Raw genomic sequence first — 22,120 nt, 5'->3', positions numbered from 1 at the left:
AGCAAGGGGTAAAAAGAAAATAAAAATGAAAATTTTCCTCTTAGGATGCATTTTCATTCAGCCTTTATAGTTTTCTGATTGAATTTCTTAAAGTTAAAGAAGGTCAGTAGACTGTGATGTTAATTGAGACGGGGCTTTCGCTGTATGTGAGCTGCAGCTAATTCACAAAGACCCTGGAATAGTGTGGTTGAACACAACACGTTTACATGAAGCTTCAGAAATCAGACTATGAGCCTATTCAACTGCAGATCGAACTACTGGAATGCATGTAAACCTGAATCGAAATTGGACAAAGCGTAGCTAAATTAGCACATCTAGATGATTAGATTGCTGTCAGATTATGGCTGTCAGAGTACCCCGCAGCGATGTTCCCCCATTAGAGAGTACGGTCAGCAGTCACACTACTCCTTATGAACCAGACTTTAGCAGGTATCACACAAATGCATGGCCTGCCTTTGCCATGGTGAGACTTCTGTTTACATAAAGCACAATCTCATCAGAGTCAGCACAATGAACACAGAAAGCACTGCTGCAACTTTAGAGACTTTTTGGCCTGTGTTCAGTTGATTTAGCCCCATACAGCTCTCTAAAACCCCACGCCTGTTTTGAATGATTGAGAGAGAAAGAGTTGCAGCCATCATATATCACGGATCATACGCGCTGTCAGTGTGCTTGTGCTCGAACATAAAGTGAACCTTGCTGAAGCACACCTCTATGAAGCGTGTCAAAGAAGTGGATCAAGCCTTAGCATGGCACACAGTGACCCAGAAGAGGGTCACACTGGCCAAAAAAACTGGGCTTTGGGGTTAAAATGTGCTTCAGCATGGTATGTTTGCTAGCGGGATTGCTCATACAGTCTATGTTTCCAACACAACAAACAAACACCATGGCTCATACTGACGTAAAAACATAGGGAGCTCCAGCTGAATCCTTTGTCGTTAGAATGTTGCTTTCTTTCCAGGGAAACAGAAACCAGTTTGGTACGCACGCAGCTTTGCTTATCAAAAAAGGACACAGCGCCACCTGTCGAAGTGGAGCGAGACGTTATCAACCAGAGCCCCCACTGTGGCTTTACAACCAGGCTATAACTGTAGTTGGACAGCTGCTTGCATGTAAACGTACTGACAAGAAGCAGCTCTCTCAGTTGGTGTGTGAGGTCTCACAGTTTGCACAAAAGCATGACGAGGTAACTCAAGATCTCTTCTTGACCTGATTAGATGATCAGTGCACTGCAGGTGAAGAACATATTTTTTTGCATTATGAGGACTGAAAACTGTGAAAACATCTTGATGTAAACAGAAATCAATTCTATCTGCAGGGGTTGTAAGGTGACCTTTGGCATCCCATGTGGTTATATACATTTCCTATTGGCAGGTACCTCATACAACCCCACTTAAAAAACAAACAAAATTATTCAGATAAATGAAAAACAACAACGGCAACACAAATATTTGCCATACTCTTGGTTCCTGAAACCAGAAGTGACTTCCAGAAGAGGGTTATATTGAATACAGTAACAGACAAGCAGAGAGGAAGGTTTTCTTTCCGTCTATAAGAAAGGATTAAAGGTATCTTTTATGTCCTTCAATAAGCTCATACACTTTCATGAACATCAGCCCATACAGCAAAAATAATGTGATTCTGACACTGATCTGGTTTACTGTAAGTCCTTTTTCCCAGGTTTATGATAAGTAATATCTTAAACCTTTCTGGTTGTGTAGGTGTTTATCACTTGACAAGTTTAAATATGTTGGAGAAAATGTGCAGTCATGATCTAAATCTAATCACCTGCCACAAAATCAGTAGAAGTAGAAATGTTATTCATTCAATTCAGAGGATGACAAAGAAATGAAGCTGCAGATAGATTTTCTTTTTCGTTTGACCAAAGCTGGGGAGGGTCAGCCAGCTTAAACACACACTCACACACTCGTGTATGCAGATACACACACACACTGTCAGGCAGCAGGCTGGGGGTACCTTATTGACACATCTCAGAGATTAGTCTTTCCTCCTGGGCTGGGTGGAGGAGGAGGACCATGATGCAGGATAACGATTGTGTCAGAGGGGTCCTGAACTTCAAACCCTTCCTCCCCACCGGGGAAAAGCTGGAAGCTGGACTCGCTGTGACCACGATGCCCCCTCAGCTCTTTCATGTCCCTGGTTAGAGGCCTCTTTCCGAGCCAGGCGTCCGGCCACAACAGGACGGGGTCGATATGTGCGGATAATGTCACACAGCGCTGACAGCATCTGATAAATGCCTGACCCCGCTCACGAGGTGGATCCTCGCCTGTAGATAAGACGACAGAGTCGATAGATGCTAAACATTTGGTATTGACTCTCCTCAGAGTGACTGATGCTCAGTGAATGTATGTCAGGGGTTGTGTAAGGTATGATCTGCATAGAATAGATCAATGGTTCTTCATTCATAATTTACAGCTCAATATCTAGTGTTACGAGAAAACAAGGTTATTCCATTTGAAGAACCCTTTAAAGTCTGCAGAGGGGATGAGCCCAGCAGAACAAAGTGCATTTAGACATATCTGGCTCATGTTGATCCCCTTTTCAGAAATGAATTTAAAATGCTTCATTATCCTGAGGATCTTTGCAACCTAAGGTTAAAGATTATGTAACATAATGAGCCATGTCAGTAAAAAGTAATACAGGCTAATGCAGCTGATTAAGCTACAATATAACACTTGAAAGCCTACTAAACATTGACATGTCTTTGATTTTAAAATTGAATGAATTTTTAAATCGATGAATAACTGAATGAATAATACACACTGGAACATCATAAACATGTAGAGGCCATCAGGAGCAACTTGAAAGGTGGTGTTATGTTCCTTATCATCACACCATTAAATGTACAGTTAATTGATGTCTTACAGCGTTTGACCATTAACAGCTTGAATTATGAAATGCTTTTCTCAGTTTATGACAGGATTTATGACTAATGTAAAGTAAATGAACATGTTTTATTGTACTCGTTAAATTATTTAATCAAAGAAGCTGTGAGGAGTTTGAGAGTGGTCTTGAAAAAGTCTTCCCTCTAGATTTAAACCTGATCATAATCCACACTTTAAAATGAGATTATCAGCATCAATATGGCTGGTAACAGGTTATTCTAAAATGCTTCTTAACTTCCTGATCGGGTCAACCAGGACAGGATTGATTTATGGCACGTCTAGGTCTCTATGACAACACTACGCTGGCCGACGAGGTATAATAATGAGAAGAGATGAAACACAGAGATCTGTGTTTTTCTCTGCTGAAAATGATTTCTGTGATTAATTTTGTAGTGATGGTGGACACAGGAGCCTAACTGTCAGACAGAAAAAGGACAGAAGAGCAGGAGAAAGCTAAACAGGAGAGAGATACAACCCAAGCTAAAGGTTAACATGTGGGCTAAGCTGTTAGTGATAATGTTCATTCCAACCCACAGTCAGCAGTTATTCTGCAGTGGTCTGTTCAAACTTGAGAGTCTATCAATAAAATGAAGAGTGAGGTTATGCTAACTCTGCTTGATAGAGGACTGGTAGAGACATACGTTACACATTACAGACATGTCAGAGCATAGGACTACATACACACTGACAGTGTTTACTTGTTGTCATGTTAGCCTACAGATACGTCGGAGCAGGGGGCTGACGATAGCGCTACATATAGCAGGCTACTAGAATGTTTGCTTGATGTCACGTTTCAAACCGTAGCGGTACGTAACTGTACTGATAAATACCTTACCTCAGCAAGTTGTATCCAGTAAAAAAAGCTGTCTTGAACAAAGAAAATTTGATTTGATCTGATCTCCATTTAATTTCAAAACAAACACACGCCTCACTAAAAGTAATTTACGACAGTGTGCAGAGACTCCAGGCCACAAGGTGGCGAAGGAGTGCAGTCAAAATAGATTGTCACTTGTTGATACCCCATTTTGATTTAGTATGTTATCTTGTCTATTAGTTCTGGTAGTGTGAATGAGTGTGAATGAGTGTGAATGAATATGATGTTATTGTTCTGAGTTTGTTTCCAGTTTGTGTATCAAAAATGTCTTTTTCTTTCCTCACACATCAGTAACAGAAAATCAAATAATATTTGACAAAAGAACAAAAAACAAAAAAAAAAGCAACAACAACTAAAACAAAAATAAACAGATCCTATTCATGGCATCTTTAATAAAATAATCTCTCAACTGCATTTAAAACTCTAGTATCTGTCTATTTTTCAGTATTCCCAATCAACATTCTATATTTAGTTAAGCGTGCTTAGAAACAAAAAATCTGTAAGTTGAAAAAAAATATTTTCCACATTGATACCCAGTATATGTTAACTTGTGGTCACCAAATACTGAAAACCTTAGTGCAGGACGTACCTGTTGAATAGTTAGACCCGCCTCCTCCCCCCACATTAAATGGTACAGTCCAGCTCTGAAAACTAAGCTAGGTGCTTCCACCTGACGGTGTGAGGAGTAAAAGTTTTCATCGCTCTCATCGTGTCATGGTTCAAGAAAAAGCAGGAAATTGAACTGAAACATAAGAAGACAAAGGAGAATCTGCAGTTTGTCGTCTGGCTTCCCGCTGAGAAAGGTGGGTTAATGAAAAAACGTATTTTGCTCCTCTGACAGGAGTTAGCTTCCTCACCTTGTAGCCTCCTCAACTGAAGCTTCTGCTGTCCTGAGAGTTTATGGCTTTTTAATGAGTGCAAATGATTTATCATTTGCCCGTACAGTCACCCACTTTCTGCCTTTACCACGCAGGTGAATGTGGCTGCGTTTCTCTTCTGTAGTCGTCTCTTTTCAAAATAAAAGCACGTTCATTTAAACGGGGAGCAAGACAAGACGTGACAAACTCCAAAATAAAAGCAAACCCAGAAGTGCTGCATTAAGCTTCAACACAAATACATGACATGAGAAAGTCTCAACATTATTACTTTCTTTTGTCATAATAGCTGTAGTTTAATCAGTGGTCGACCCTGAAGATATATTGTAGCCCATTAATATTGAATTTGCCCAAACCTTCATTCATCATTCAACCTTCATTTTATCTTCAGTTGTAAGATGTTTTAGATATTTAGTATCATTTTTAATCTCAAGGTTTTCAGAATCTTTTATTTTTTTTTCACAAAAGCTTTGATTAGAGGTTAGTTAAAGGTATTTCTCCAAGTAGTTTTCCTATAAAGACTACATCATAAAAATGACATTAAAATCTTAAAACACCCTTGAGTATGTTTCATATCAGCACAAAATTATTAAAAAGTCAATTCTTTTGCTAATTCCATGACCTCTCAATGGGTTCATTTGATGTGATCATGGCTTAAAATCTTTGTCAGGCTAAGACTCAAACGTTTCATGGTTAAAGTTAAGAAAAACACCTTGATGTGGCTCAAATGAGTATCTTTACCTTTAATTTCTTACCAAACTCTGTCCTGACCCAACAAAGGGTATAACATCAAGCATGGTATGATCAGGGAATCAGAGTGCTCTGGCGTTACAGAAGTAAACTATGGAATGAATATCCTATCTTAAATCAAGAGCATTTTAAATTGATTTGAGAGCAGTATTTTATTGATTTCATGCTCAGATTTTGTGATATTGTCTCTCAAAACTCTGCTCTTGTGCTCAAATTTACTCTGCCCATGCTCAAACTGTGTTGTTGTGCACGTTTACAATGCTGCGCGTGCTCAAACTGTGTCCTTGCGCTTGGTTATAATGCTGCTCTTGCAGATTTCCTGCGCTCACACTCTGGTTCTTCCTCTCGCGCTGAGGGAATTTCGGCTCACAGGCAGTACACAGCTCAATATAGTTTTCATTAAAATGAATTTAAAACAACTCGCTCATGATGGTGACATCGTTTTCTCCACCAGCACACCGCAAAGAGCACTGTGTCATGCAGCTATGATTATACAATATAGCTATTTCAGTGAAAAACACGGCTGCTTGTGTATTTATTGAATGATATTTGATTTCAACACTGGACAAAAAATTAAAGAAATCACATTTATTACAGCCCCGTAGGTCAGGGGGTGATAAACCAGGTTGATAGAGTGCCCGCCCATATGTGACGCTCCTTAAAGAACAGCAAACGCACCCATAAACAAACAGGGATAATCTGATTGGTCAATACTAGTCAGCCTCCTATTGGTTTATCCACAAAAAATTTGAGAGCAGACAGAGATCTGTGAGCAGTAATTCCCTCAGCGCGAGAGGAAGAACCGGAGTGTGAGCGCAGGAAATCTGCGTGAGCAGCATCATAACCGAGCGCAAGGACACAGTTTGAGCACACGCAGAGCAAATTCGAGCGCAAGAGCAGAGTTTTGAGAGACAATATCACAAAATCTGAGCATGAAATCAATAAAATACTGCTCTCAAATCAATTAAAAATGCCCTTGATTTAAGATAGGATATTCATTCCATAGTAAACACACTGTGGAAAAGGTGTTGGGACTGCATGTCATTTCGGCCCGAATGATTTTCATTCCCTTAAGTAAACGCATAGAAAGAGCTTTAAATTCAACCAACTACACTATTTTAAAATTGATATGTTGGATATTTTTGAATGTCTGCTTAGAAGAAAATATACCAGCTGCTACTGTCAAAAGCCCAATTTTTTGATGCTCATTTTTGTTGATAATGTCTCCATAGGAGCAGAAAAGATTATTGGTGGCATAGTTTGAGCCTAAATACCTGCCAGGGGCATGCAATGTCCCTCACAGGTGCAGCTGAAATACACCAGATGAGTCTCTGGTCCAGCTCCACTCCGTAGACTCCTCCACAGCACCAGATCAGATGGGCTTCTCTTCGCACTGCGTCAACCTACGCTGGATCCACTCAGCTGTGGTTCAGCTCATACATGCAAATATCCTATTTTTGGATCACAAATCACAAATTTCAAATCACCATGGGGCAGATTGTGTGGGACAGGAAGTTGTGTGCAGAAACCACCTCGAAACACCCAGAGACTTTCAAAATAAAACAAACCATGTCAAAACCTGATCGTATTTAGCTTGACTACAACAACAAACCAACATAATGAGCGGAGCATACCAGGAGTCAACAGGTTTGAGGTTTTACAGCCCAACATGAATGAAGAGAGACTTATCAATGAGGTAGGAAGCGCGGGAACTCCTCGGTCTGTGACTCCAGCTGTCTGTCAGTCATAAACCTTCTTGGACTGAACATGCTGCTGGTGTGAGTTGACAAACACAGTGACAGTGTCCAAATACATTTAGTTCTAGTTTTTTAACTAACTGTGGCAGAGAAAATACCAATCTCTAGGTTTCAGAAGCTGTGTTCCCATACAGGTTCACTTCCTGTATAGTCTATGATGCCATTACACTTTAAAAGCAGCCTTTCTTTGAATATCTAAAACGGTCTGTCGATCGAATCAAGGTCACAATCACATCTGAGGGTTTCTCCAAAGAGCTCTGTTTTTCAGAAACCCTTCAATATATCAGGTGTTTATTCCATGGACTCTGGTGGTGGTAATATAAAGTATGACTGCAATGATAATGAGGTTTTACTGAGGATTCTGTTCATGCACGTTAGTTTCCTTTCAGACTGCACTGAGCTGCCTCTTCTCTGCTTTTTAATCATGTATGTTGAAGAAAGGTTGAGTGTTGCATCTATTCCCAGTGTGAGCGTGACCCAGATGACACTGCGATGCTTGACTGTGCTTCTTTTGCATCCTACAAAATGATATCTTCAACAGCTGTGAGTGTTTGTATTTACAGTCACAGCTGGTGGACTGCTGGGCCTTCATCTCTGTGAAAATGTCTGTGAGATTAGATTTTTGACTCCAGCTATCATCTGTCCTTTAGGAGTGTAGAGCTGACCAGGCAAAGCTCCCCCTGATGGGTTTCTCCTCACATCAATAATCCATCTCACAAATCTTTGAGAGGCCCAAACTACAGACTGATGCTTTGAAGTTTTTGCAGAGAAATATAGAATCAAATCTCTGCAAAATACCTCACCGCGTGTCTACAGTACATGGTTACTCTGCTTGAAGGTTATATTTTTAAAAATGCACATTCAAGTCCTTTAACTTGTTAACGCTCTCTAGACTTTTGAAATGAAAAGACTGTTTTGATTTTCTGAAAGCTGTGAACCAACACACTTACATTACCATTGCCTTGGACATCTTTCTAGCATACTATAAACCCTTATTTGGAGTCTTGATTTGTTTTAAGACTGGAGTTGCCAGTAGATCTGCAGAGCACACTTGTGATAATGGGAACATGTACTGTATAGAACACTGACGTAGCCTCTGCGACATCACCCGTCTGTTCCTGAAACTGTGAAATGAAGCCAATCCGCAGACACAGCCACATTCGCTATGACGCCAGCTGTGAGTTTTTCTTCAAGAAGCTACAGGGTGCCCGGCAGTCACCTGACCTGAGCTGTGCCTCAGATTTGAAAATCAAACGATTCCTAATAACTTCTAAACTGTAGAGATAAAAACAAAACACTCACTGTACAGTGTGTGCCATTAGTGAAGTTAGTGTTTTAGACCTAAGCTGTTTTTTTGAACCAGGCTCTAAATATGTTTTTAATGCCATAAAAGTCCGTTTTTATGGCTGGGTGTGTACGTAACTTCTGGTCTTTCTGCAGCCAGCCTCAAGTGGATTCTTGACGAACATTAACTTTTAGCACTTCTGCATAGGCTTCATTTTTATTGACCGGATGTTGCCCCTTGAGTGAGAACAATTTTGTGAAGAGATAGGTGCACGCTTCCTCAGTACAACTTAAATAACAGTTACAGCTAAACGAGTCTGGGTGCTGAAAGTAGAGGCTAGATTGACTGAGCATTTTTAGCCTTCAAGTTTTTGCTTTATACACACATAAGTGCTTTTTTATGCTGTATAAGGAAACCTATTGTTTTGTTATTATATTATATTATATTATATTATATTATATTATATTATATTATATTATATTATATTATATTATATTACATCATATTATATTATATTATATTATATTATATTATATTATATTATATTATATTATATTATATTATATTATATTATATTATATCATATTATATTACTTTACTTTACTTGACACAGGCTGATGGTCTGCCTGCTGGGCATTTCTGCCAGACGCACCTCCACCAGTGTCTTTCTTGCAGGTGTGAACCTATGGGCCTCTATGGGTCATCAGCTGGGGACCATCAGTCATCGATGTTTCGCTCCTTTAACCCCAGTACATCTCCTGGTGGTGGAGCAATGGTGGGGATCTCTTCCCACCACCCTCTGCTAATGCCCTAGCTGTTGCCTGGCCCCCAACTCCTGTGAGTCCTCCTCAGCCACAGCCAGAAACTGCCCTTCTCTGCCACCTCGGACAGTTCTTTGATGGCTCTACGCTGTGCAACAAAAGGGGAGCAGCTGAGGCTCCCACAAAACCCCTACACCCCACCTCAACAGGGCAGTAGATGGTTTTTCAGCCAGCCTCCCTACATTCTGCAGCCAGGTCTGCATATTTGGCATGCTTCTGTTCATTGGCAGCTTCCATGTTCTCCTCCCACGGCATGGTGAGTTCCACCAGCAAGACGGTCTTGCAAGCTTCCGACCACAGTACCAGATCTGGCCGGAGCGATGTTTCCGCGATCTCTCTGGGGAACAGGAGTTGCCTTCCCAGGTCGACCCTCATGTATTATATTATACTATCTCATATTATATTATTTGATATTTTTGTAGTGACTATTCTGGACAGATTTTATTCACTGTCTGGGTATGGGAGTGAGGTTTTTTTGATGCGCTTCTTAAAGAAACCAATGTCCAATCCAAAGTTATAGCCCTGCTTCTTCAATTTATTTATCCACAGGGAACATATAGACAACTTACTTTATGTTCGAACCGTGATGACTAGAGGTAAAAACTGTGTGCTCTTCCCATTGCCCAAACCACTACTACACCTGTGCCCTTCTTGAAATATTCACCAGCCAGTTTACCCAAAGTCCCCCCTATGGTGATTGTGTACGTGACCAAAAAAAAAACCTAAGTAAAATTGCTCATACATTTTTTTTTTAATATTATAATGAAAAGAATACCAATGCCTTGGGAGCATTACATTCCTCTGATACTGAGGGACACTTTATAGCTTTATTGTTTTAAAGCTAAAAAAAACAAGTGGAGCTAAAAAAAAACAAGTGTCCTGTAGAGCCATACTTCTTATGAATGTAGTTTGTAGGATGTGCTGCATTCACTTACCAAATTTGGACAAACAAATGTTCAGTTTACAGGCCTTATTCCCAAAAGTCTTTGGACGTCGGAAAAGTACTATCTTGTAAGCATGGCTGTTTTCAGGAGTAGGTTTATTCCCTCAAAACTAAACTTAGACCCCAGTTCCAACAGCTGAAATCCAGCTAAAGTTGTTCTTCCTCTGATTAGTGGAGCACCCACAGTGCTTTTATTTCCCCATGCCTTCCATCCCCAACAAGATGACACCCAGCTGTGAGTGACTTGGCTTGATTAGTACTAAACTGTCGTCTTCTTTGAGCCTGATAGTGTGAATGTCTCTGTCAGCTCCCGGTGTTACAGTTTAAACTAGAGACCTTCAGCTGAACTTGTCAGTGAAAATAGAGTTTTTAACAGCTGTTGAAACACAGAAGTCGTCTTCAGGAATGCATCCCACATTGGATTCATAGTTTGAGAAGGATACATCCTACTGGAAGTCGTCAATCAACGGGCTTGTTTTTGAGGTGAAACACACTGCTGTCTTCATGCTTTGAGCTAAAGCTGGTGAAAAGGGCTTTGACACTGGAGCTTGTCTCCTGTCAAGTGTCAAAAAATTCATCTGCAGTGCAGCAAAGCATGATCCAAACCAGCATGGGCTGAACATCCTCCATGCTAACAGGCTAACTGTGATGCTTCACAGAAAGATAGCTCTTCCTTCTATGGTGCCATTTTTTTCTGAATGGCCTTCATTGCTGTGGTGCTGCACTTAACCGGCCTGTTGGTGGCTGCACGGTGGCGCAACGGTTAGCGCTGCAGCCTCACAGCAAGAAGGTCACCGGTTTGATTCCCAGCTTGGCTGGTGGGCCTTTCTGTGTGGAGTTTGCATTTTGACCAAATTTTAAAGGAGGGGCTTTTGAAAACAATTACTATGAGACCCTTTCCTCTGACCAAAAACACATAATTTATGATAAAGTGAAAAGCTCCCTGAGCTTAGTGAAGTCTGCAAAAACAACAGATTCCTGTGCTAATTTAGAGGGATCGACTCACGGAAAGTTTAAAAAGAATTGCGTCCAAGAATTGTAGTTCGACCCATTTTCCATCTGTTAACATGGATAAGGCAGGCTTCATGACCTGTTCTGCTGCCCCTCAGTAGGGGGCGCTCCAGGTGTTTTTGGCTTCGCTTTAGGGGAGCCGAAAAGTCATCAATCATTCAGGAGATTCCATTACAGCAGCAAAACAAAGACTAACATGATTACCTAAATTCTATCTATCTATCTATCTATCTATCTATCTATCTATCTATCTATCTATCTATCTATCTATCTATCTATCTATCTATCTATCTATCTATCCGTTGTAAATGTTTCATGTGCTTGCAGGCTCCATCAACTAAAGAACTTATATTGTGTGTGTGTGTTTGTGTGTGTGTGGTTGTATGGTTAAAGGCTTCTTCCTGCTGTACACACACATTGCAACACACACTCCTGCAGTGCCCCATGAGTGCTTCACTTTCTGTTTTTCCACCAAATGGGATCAGTTAGCCGACCGTCTCTAAACTCTCGACCTCTCGCCTCTTTCTCTCTGTTGCGGTTTTTATTAATTTAGCTTGACCCTGTTTTTTTTCTTCCCTCTTTCTTCTTCCTCTCTCCTTTGAAGAGCGGAGCAGAGAGAATTGGGATGCGCAGGTCCCAGCAGAGGCCGGGTCGTCGTGGTCGAATGGTCTCCTGTCCTACTGAGGCAGAAACACGAGGCTCTCTCTGCACGGGCTGCCTTCAGAGCGCCCCTCTGCTGCTTTGAAGTGAGGGAGAGGAGGAGGAGAGGAAAGATCAGAGGAGAGGAGAGAAAGGCTGGAGAAAAGAGGACAGGGGTGGAGAGGAGAGAAGGAGAAGGATGTGCAATAGTGGGTATGGTGGTAAAATGGGAAGAAGCAGTGAGGAAGAGAAGAGAGCTGAACGTGGAGAGGAGAAGGAGTGAAAGGCAGATTTGACAAGAGAATCATAAAAGAAGAGAATAGAGAAGGGGAGAGAATGAAGTAGACAAGACAAGCAAGGAGTGAGAAGAGGAGCGATAGACAAGAACATGCCGAGTCCAAGAGGTTATTGGAGAAAAAAAGGCAGAAAAATGAGAAAGAAGAGATGAAGAGGAGTTGAAAGCAAAGAAGTGTGGAGGAGTCGATCGACTAAAATAAACTAACATCACTAAACTTAACTCCCTTCATGTCATCTCTTACTCATCATCTCTGTAATCTGTCAGTCTCAGTGAGTGGTTCATCTTTTTCCAGACAGGAATCAGAAATGAATCCACAAAGACAGACTGTGTTGAGTTCTCACATTATTTTTTATTTTTCTAGATTTGATCTCTTTGTATTTCTCTAGACTGATTATTAAAAAGGATGAAGCTCTCAGCCTGCAGTGGAGGCCTGAAGAGTCTCAGAGTGTTTGGACTGCTAACTGAGCTGTCAGCTGAAACACAGTGCTGTGGATCTGAAAGCATTAGAGAGTGTGTGTGTGATTGTGTGATTGTGTCATGGTGTGTAGGGTAAGGGCTGGTCCCCACTAACTGCGCTTGCAAACTTCACATCCTCCCATTTTGGCTACTGCAGGCCTCAACACTAAATTCCCATCTATTCCTTAAATCTGATTTTTTAGTTTGGCTGTTCAAATTACATTTTAAAATGTGGTCTGTCTGCGGACTGTGATGTGAACTAGGGGTGCACCAATCACAAATTTCTGGTCGATCACGATCTTTAAAAAGCCTGACCTGCTGATTTCGTGGCGCAGCGCAGGGGGCGCAAGCCTGGCGCACCCTGCGCTGAGTTAATTTCGTGCGGCGCACCACCGTGCGCTGCCAATTTGACAATTTGTTAGACCGTCTGCGCAGAGATGGGTATGACTGCGCGCCAGGGGGAGTTGACGGTGCACCAGGAGGAGGTGTCGGCAAATTCATTTTGCTGCAGTGACAATTTAGTGCAAAAAAATTTGTGCAGAAACTGCGCTGAAGGCTCGCCAGCTCCAACCTGGTCTATTCTCGGCGCAAAGCTGAGTGCACCCTCAGCAGCTGTAATTTGGTGACAGGCGCACATGTGCGCACATGTCATCAAAGCCTCAGAGGCAGATTTCCAGAGTGTCAGGCACATTTTAATGCAATAAACAATCACAGTAATCACTATTTAATGTAACTGTCTGGACCAGCATATACATTTATATCTATATTAACTGTCCCGTCACATCTGATGTCAGATTAAAGCCGTTTGTCATAATGGAAAGTTAACCTGACGGCAGCTGGAAGTTTGATGCACATTTTCCAATCAAACAATAAACAGCCTTAAAATCTGATACTGAGTAAATATCTGGTTCTCTCATTTCATTTAATTCAAAGAAAAGAGGGAAAGAAAAGAAGAAGTAAAAAGAAACAAAATAAATGTATGTCACTCAGGATTTACCCGTGATTTCCCATATTTCTCTGTTTTAGTCTTTATTTTTAACGTGATCTAAAAAGATGGAGTACATTGTTGTAAGAAGGATGAGGTGGAGACACTGGGAGAGTATACAGTATATCACCAAAGGTTCTGCTATTTGGTGATGACAAACCAGGAGTGCAGGTGGATCAAAAGTATTCTGAGTGGATAAGCCAGCTGTGTAACTGTCTCTTCATTTTGTTCTCCTATTAATGACAAAGGAACAGATTACATCTATCCCGGGAGCTGGCCCACACGCTGACGTGCTTCGTGTCCTGCGATGCGCCCTGCTATCTATTCTCCTGCAGGGGCAGCGGCTCTGACCGTTTCTGCTACCGTGTCTTTCCAGCACACTGATTTCGTGGTGGTGGGGATCACTCAGAATAATCATACGCTGCGCCTTGGCCACAGGGCACTTAAAGGCGAGGAGAGGTGCATATTTGATTGGTGAAAACAGTGCTCGGCTGTGTTAAACCCACTCACGGCTTTTCTCCTCCCTCTCTGCTATTTGCGTGGAGGGAGGCGTGGACGCGCAGCTCTGCGCTCCTCTGCGCTCCTCTGCGCTCCTCTGCGCTCCTCTGCGCTCCTCTGCGCTCCTCTGCGCCTTGACTGCGCCTCTCTTGGCACTGCAGGAAACTTGCAAAGTGCGCTGGTCACGCCCTGTCTGCGCGGCGAAGGCTGGCTCAGGGCAGGTGCGCCTGCGCTTGCGCCTGGTCTATGAAATTAGAGCCGCTTATATTAAAAATAGTGTGGTTATGAGTAAGAGGAGAAAAAACTGACTCTCGCCTCTGATTGGGTCTACAGCCCTGAACTGTGATGTGTTTCGCTCCAGAATGACGTCAAAGTCACATTAATGTGACCTGTCTATTCAGACTTTGGTTGCCTCCACAAGTATCTGATATGAGTATGAGTCAGTAAAATATTTGAAAGTGGTCTAACTTTGACTCGAAAATGTCAGATTCAGCAGGTATGGGCAGGTGTGGGTCACATTTGATCGAAAAAATCAGATTCAGGTCATATTTAACTGCAGCGTGAACATTGCTAGGTTTTTTCTTCCAAAAGGGCAGTTTATTATGTTTAACCAGTCAAGTAGGAGGTTAGGTAGACTTTCCCAACAAGGAGGGAACTTAGGCACACATTTTAGCTCTGATGTGGGCACTTTAGAGCATGTCTTTTCAACCAGTGGGCCATAAGAGGAGGTTTGACTGTTGGATTTCCAGTCAGTCATTGAATACTGAAGAGTCTTTACTGTTTACTTTTTAATTTCTTTTTAAGTTCCTCAAGTATGCTGTAAGGTTTTTAAGCAGAATACAATCCCGACAGGGTGACGTCACTTTTTCATTGGCTAACAACCAAAGATGCAAACAATTTGACACTAATTATTGTCCTAAAGATGATTTTATTGATTTAAAAGTGAGTATTGATAAGGCTTCAAAAGATAAAAAGTGCTCAAAAACCATGGCTAGTTGCACTTTCCTTGTAACAGTGTTCTTTTAAAAATCAATCAATCAATCAATCAATCAATCAATCAATCAATCAATCAATACAACTATCAATATATGACGATGAAGTCTTAAGATCTCGCTCAGTGTTTCCCAATCCTGGGCCTGGGGACCCCGTCCTGCATGTTTATTATGTTCCTGACTCCAACACACCTGATTCAAATGATCAGCTAGTCATCAAGCTCTGCTCGAGCCTGATAACGAGCCATTCATTTGAATCAGGTGTGCTGGAGTGGGGTAACATCCAAAACATGCAGGGCAGGGGTCCTCCAGGACCAGGATTGAGAAACACTGAGCTAGCTGCTTTACTTTTATGTAAGGGACAATTAATGGTTAGTAGTTGGTTTAAAGATAATGGCAAGACCCAGTCGCAAAGTGTTGAGCAAAAAAACAGAAATTAAAACAATTTATTGATTTAAAATGATTAATAAGTACAGTTTTTTTTAAAAATAGTCCCAACGATTCCACAGTCACACCTTTTAAACACCTCAAATCTAAAGTTTTGTGCTCTCCAGATAAACTGAGAGTAACAAACAGTAAAAACATCCTCCATCTTGTTAAATAGTATTTTCCCCTCACTGTCAACAGGAAGAGATGAAGTTAGAAACAGCAGATTAGACCTGATTGATTTGTGATCCATAAAGCGATCAGGTTGTCCCCAGCGTTGCCTTTGCTCGTGATTATTAATTGCCATCATTACAGGGTTTAAACCAATCAGAATCAAGTATTTACTGCAGCCTGTAGATGGGGAAGAAAGCCTGATCAATACAGTGTTTCAATTACAGGATGCAGGGAGGTTTTACTAACAACTGTAATAATAACTCTTCATAAAAATGTTTACTACGCATACAGATTACCATGAGAATAAATTAAAAACTAATAGCTAATGGTTAATTGTATTTATTAATTCTGTATGAATGAAATGATAAAATCAGCAAAAAAGAGGTGCATCTATATAAAAACAGGGAAATTTGTCCATAAAGCCTTAAAAAAAAAAAATATCCCACTGAAATCTCATTTTCTCCCATACAAAAACATCCTGGTTGTATCTGCAGGGTTAATAGTTTCCTCCATTTAAAAAGATTTTTTTGTTTTGAAAATAGAAGTCTGCGTCTTGCCTGGAGGAAAGTTATCTGTTTATCTGAAGTTATTATCTGTTTGGTGGCTGAATCAGTTAAACGGCTGAATTTCGCCTTTAGTTTCCTGTTATTTTTCTGCAGCATCAACAATCCCCCACAGGCACAAACAGAGTTCAGTCTTTTGTTCTAATACTTTCATTCATTTCTCAGAGAAACACTCCTAGTTTATGGATTTGAGAAATCATTTTTGTGAATATTTAGTTGTTTATGCTGTTACAAAGTTTCCTGGCTGTGGTATTCATCTATCTACATTTTTTGATGCTAACGCTTATTTCAACTTGTGGAATTAGAGCTGATGAATAGAGCAATCTCTGCGATGTAGTTGCCATGCTGAAGAGCTCCTTTTGTTTCTTAGATGGAATTGGTGATTTTTACATTTTTTATTGGAATTGACTTTAACATACAAAGTAACTAAAAATGTCTCTTTTTGTCTCTTCTCAGTGGTGGTGCTGTATGTGCAAGGCCTGGGGACCAAAGAGTGGAGAGAGGTGAGTCACATGTCCTCAAATATCAAATAGTTTTCTCGTTCTGCTTTCTGGCTTATGGAGGAGGGTGGAAGGTCAGTCAACAAAGCGATAAACAAAACAAAGAACAACAACAACAAAAAGGTTTTCTTGGAACAGTGAGCTGTAAATGGTCTCACAGAGGAATGCTATCCTTCATCATGGCTCAATCAAACCTCAGATAACTGAGGTATTGATATGGGAGAAATTATGAGGTTTATTGTTATAAGCTGTTAATCCTTCTTTATTTTTTATTTTTGATTGCTGTATTGAGTTGGGATGGGGTAAAAAAACTTAGTGTCGTAGTATCAGGATTTTTTGTTGAATGATTTTAGAAAGTGATTTTTTTTGGTCAAAAAACAATTTCTTTTTTTTTTCCAAATATAAATTTTTCATTTTAGTCTTTAGTCTAAGCTGGGTTGGAAAAAAGTTGAGATGTCAGATGTCAGATGTCAAAATATAGTCTGGAGACATCATCAACATCTTTCAGCTTTGTCACATAGTCTGGTGGAAAAAAGGGAACCAAAAATCCCCAAAATTGAAAATATTGAAGAATTGCAACTTCAGTTGAATTGGCACCCCAAAAATCATGAAAGAATCAAATCAAGAGAAAAGCATTTCGTCCCTTGTATTTGGTACAATCACTGTTTAAAAGGGTTCTTTTTGAAAGACGCCCCCTACTGACTGGCGCCTTCTCCAGGACCGCGTCCCAGGTGTGGGATAAGGTGTACGCTCTGTCGTCCCGGTTCATAGATGTTGGTGCGCGCTTCCTTATCTCAATGGCTTCTCTGTCAGTAGGGGGTGCAAGCTTTCCTGCTGACTGGTAAATCCATAAAAGGAGCCCATGACACGTCACTTTACCATCACGTGACGCTTCTGACGAAGACCCTGGAAGAGGGTTGAAACTAGTCAAGCTTGTAAACAAACCTCTCTGTCTTTCAAAAAGAACCCCTTTAAACAGTAGAACTAAGAAGACAGTATGAACCTTTTTAAGCTACTGGTACAGATACTGTTTAGACTCCCTTAATATCTGTGGGCATGCTGGTTGGTGCCATTTAAAGCTAGTTTTGTTAGACGTAATGTTCAAAGATTTTAAGGATAGCATCTCTTAGTTGTGTATCTCTCAACATGTGTCTGAGAACACAGGCAATGAGGACTATAAAAGTCTCATAGTAGAGTTTTTGGCCCGTACAGGGCTGAGGGAAGCAGGTATGTGAGGAGATAGCAGGGAGTGTGTCTTTGTCTTCTTTCAGGCCGTCAGCTATAAACCATATCACCATGTATGAAGACGATGGCAGAAATACTGTTGTCTTCAAGTCCGCTGTCCTTATGTAAACCTCAGTGTGTCAGATTTTTCTTAATGAGTGTGTGTGTGTAACAAGCAGAGGAATGCAAGTGTGTCTGACCTGTGTGCCCTCCGTTAAGCAAGCTGGATGTTAAAATGGCATTTTCTCTGTACACCAAATCGCTACAACTCAACAAACAGCTTGTGGTTTCTTTTTTAATTGTATATATTCTTCATACATACTGGGATGCCCTTATCAGTTATTTTTGCCCCTGAGTCCAAGTCTGAGTCATTTGATTCTGAGTCCCGATCCGGTTCATCTACTCTGATACATTGTGCTCCCAGCTTAAAGCTCCTGCCATGTTCTGCTCTACTTGACAATATTAAACCAATCATGTCAGTGCTGTGAAGTCATGCCCTGCGTTGTTTCAGATGTGATGTCTGATTCCAATCGAGTCTGTAACTACGTAATCAGCCCCAATTTCCGATCACATGATCTGATCTGGACATCCCTAATACATACACTCTTCCATGCATGTAAGACTATCGTCCATATAGTATCAAAAATCATTAGCACCCATGTAAAGGACCGCACTAATGTGGGCTTTCAAGATCTGCTTTACAAGATCTTTTGACAGTTGAAGTCACAGCAGCAATCAAGAAAACAAAAGTAAGAAAGTGTATAGAAAGTGCAAAAAGGTCCACAAGAAAATAGATGATGACAGCTTGTCCATAATTGTCCAGTTCAGCCAGCCTCCACCTCCACAGGGTCCAGGACTGAGCTTCTTCAGCAGTCTGTTCAGTCTCTGTCTCCTGGATCCTGTCTGCTCACAGCAGGCGAAGCTCCTCCAATGTGACGTTGGTGTGTGGTGTTAGCTCCATTAGCCATGTCTGTGAATAGCATGATGCTACTCTGCCCTCTGGTATTCCCTCTGTTGCTGGGTTAGCACGGCTAGCTCATCCATCTTATTGGAGACAGATCTTACGTTTCCAATAACGTTGTTCCAATAATGGAAGGAAGAACAGGTCCATGTTGTCACTTCTTAGCTCACACCTGAGAACCAGCACATCGTCCTCACCTCCTTCTCCTCATCTTGTGAGAAGACATCAGGCCTTACACCAGTTAGCATTGACATGCTACAGGCTGCTAACAGCTAATTTCACATGTAAACAATACAGCCATGGTTACATGTAGGATCTCCAGACAAACACAGAAGAAAAAGTAGTAAAAATATCACTGAAGCCACAAAAAGTTTGTTGTTCATGACCAACAAATGAACCATACAAAGTAATGATCCACTCCAAATACAAAGATTATGAAAAAGGGATGAAAAAATTACAAGAAATGGACAAAGAAGAGAGAGCTGCTGCAAAAGGCAGCCATAGCCGACAGGGCGGTGCCTAGCAACAGATATGTGATGTGATATTATGTGATACAGGAAGAACAGAAATTTCAACACGTTCACACCACGTCATGCTTGGTGGACATTATTGGCTCGGGAGAGACCATAGATCGACCCAGTTGGTCAAAAGAGTAGAGCCTGCACTGCCAATAAACTGGTTAACAGTTCTGCAACCCATTAGTTAATGTACTCTGAATTTAGAAACTAAACAGTCAGACAGTTCCTCTAAGGGTTGGTGAAGGCCAACACAAAGATAAATGTACCTTTAGTTTGTGTCTTTTCAGGTTTGTGCAGTCGACTGAAGTACAACTTTTGAAAAATGCTAATGTCAGTTTGCTTCAACTGTTGGCTTTTATATTAGCTTTGTAAACAAAAGACTCATCAGATCCTATCATGTAAAACCTATGTGTACTGTGTGTCAACTATAAACTGTGCCTAATTAAAAATAATTTAAACCATTATAAAGAAATTGTGTCTTAAACTAGGAATAATTTTCAAGTTTGGAAATCTGGAGTTACTTTTTTGTCTTTGCTAAACTTTGTGAAGTCAGAGGGGCTTCAGTCAATCTTTTTGAAATAAAACTTACTAGACTCATTAGAAACTAGATGATCTTCTAAAAAGTAATTTGCCCATATTTCAGCATGTTACTATGATATACCCACTGATGTTTTACCTCAGCAAATGTTTCAATCAAATATAAAAAAGACAAACTGTCGGGAACTTCTCTGACTTCAAACTCCCCACGGTGGAGTTAATAACAAATGCATATCAACATTTTATTCTGCAGTAATCTCTGCCACCTGCCAGCACAACTACACACATACACACACACACACACACACACACACACACACACAGGAAATCAAAGTGCCGTTCCAGCAGTGCCTGCTGTGTAAAGTAGTGATTGTCAAATTACCACCTCGATGTTGGGTAACATGAATGTTAAACACTTCACTCAAGTGAGCGTCTGTTCGTTCAGGTAGGATTTAACCCTGCGAGGCTGAGGACCTGGCGCAAACTCTTCTCCTGCAGAGCTTTGAGGTAAAACGCCCAGGATATCCTGTCTCTGTCTCTCAGCAACATGTTGAACTCTTCCTGGAGGATCTCAGTCCATGTGAGAAATGCAGACCCTCCAGCTTTGTATCCTTTCACCCCTGGGTCTCCAAGTTGATCATGCCTCTGAGGGACATCACCCAGGAGGCCTCCTCTTCAGCTGAACTGTTTACTGTCTTAGTAAAGAAGCAGCTCTACGCCAAGCTCCCTCATGTCTGTGCTCCTTCCCTAGATTAACCCTTGGCATCCTGCAGAGGCATCACACTTCACTGGATCGTGCCCACAATATCATTCTCTTGATCCTTTTCCAGAGCTCTGGACCATGAGTGAGGGATGAAACTGAGATCAAGTGTTTTTATCTTTTTCTTTCCCAGCTCTGCTCCTTACTCATCAGATATCAGAGTTGTTTGGTTGTTTTATAACACTGACAAAACCACAGTAGACTGAAAGCTTTATCAAAAGAAACGGGGGAAATGCTCAGACATTACAGAGGACAACACAGACTTCATTACTGTAGGCTCTGCTAATCCTGTGGTTAACTCCTAATGACCCTCTTCGTGTTTATAAGACTCATCAGAAACTTTGTTCGTAGTAAGCCTTCACAAAGAGCCTCCTTAAAGGGATAGTTCAGTTTTTTTGAAGTGGGGTTGTATGAGCTCTATGTGACCACTAAGGACATTAGATACAGTAGAAAGTTGTCTCCTCTCCCTCAGTAAGACACAGACTGTAATCGCTGGTGACGAGGAAATAGACGCTAACAGGGACAGACGGTACCAAATTCAAAGGCTATTTTCTCTGCCTACAAGAACTAAAATCAAAAAGTAATACCACAGTTTAAGAGTACGCTACATGAAATATGTTTTTAGGGGCATTAAGTCTTCGGAAATATAAACATTTATCCGGACCTAACTAACTCATGTGTCCTTCCACGCAGGGCTAGTGCGCTCCGTCCCCCCTCCTCCTCTCAGCTGTAGGGAATGTAAACAAGCTATGCTTCGAGGGCTGGTTTTAGCCTCGTGTAAGTTTGATCAAGTATCGTAATTCTTCATCAAACATCTGCGGATGTTTCCTCTGTATTCCTTTCAGTCTCCATCTGTAGCAGCTCTGTGTGCTCCGGTTCATACAGGTATCCTTTTGGTTCCAAAGTGAATGAAACTTCATCGTCGCTGTCAAAGTCAGTCATTTTTTATTTCCTATGCTGCCTCACAATCCTTAGAGTACAAACAAAAGAATTCCGATACTTGATCAAACTTACACGAGGCTACAACCGGCGCCCGAAGCAGCTTGTTTACGTTCCCTACAGCTGGAAGGAGGAGGGGGGACGGAGCGCACTAGCGCTGGGCGGAAGGATAAATGACCAGTTAGTTAGGTCCAGATAAATGTTTATATTTCCGAAGACTTAATGCACTTGAAAAATATTTTATGTAGCGTACTCTTAAACTGTGGTATTACTTTTTGATTTTAGTTCTTGTAGGCAGAGAAAATAGCCTTTGAATTTGGTACCGTCTGTCCCTGTTAGCGTCTATTTCCTCGTCACCAGCGATTACAGTTTGTGTCTTACTGAGGGAGAGGAGACAACTTTCTACTGTATCTAATGTCCTTAGTGGT

The 22,120-nt window shown here is 41.1% G+C and overlaps 1 protein-coding gene across 1 annotated transcript in view; it reads left to right on the top strand.

Annotated features, from left to right (window-relative positions):
• Positions 1 to 22,120, top strand: part of LOC141791944 (copine-9-like) — a 235,738-nt gene that overhangs the window by 31,734 nt on the left and 181,884 nt on the right. Inside the window, exon 3 of the mRNA XM_074672664.1 lies at positions 16,710 to 16,756. Coding sequence (XP_074528765.1) covers positions 16,710 to 16,756 — 47 coding nt within the window. The remainder of the gene's footprint in view (positions 1 to 16,709; positions 16,757 to 22,120) is intronic.

This window comes from Halichoeres trimaculatus, unplaced genomic scaffold, assembly GCF_033239565.1.
Source record: "Halichoeres trimaculatus isolate MK-OKI-2021-1 unplaced genomic scaffold, fHalTri1.1 fHalTri1_scaffold_1, whole genome shotgun sequence".
In the NCBI taxonomy this organism is placed as follows: domain Eukaryota; kingdom Metazoa; phylum Chordata; class Actinopteri; order Labriformes; family Labridae; genus Halichoeres; species Halichoeres trimaculatus.
The sequence above is the reverse complement of the archived record's forward strand: the minus strand, read 5'-3'. Positions and strand labels throughout refer to the sequence as shown.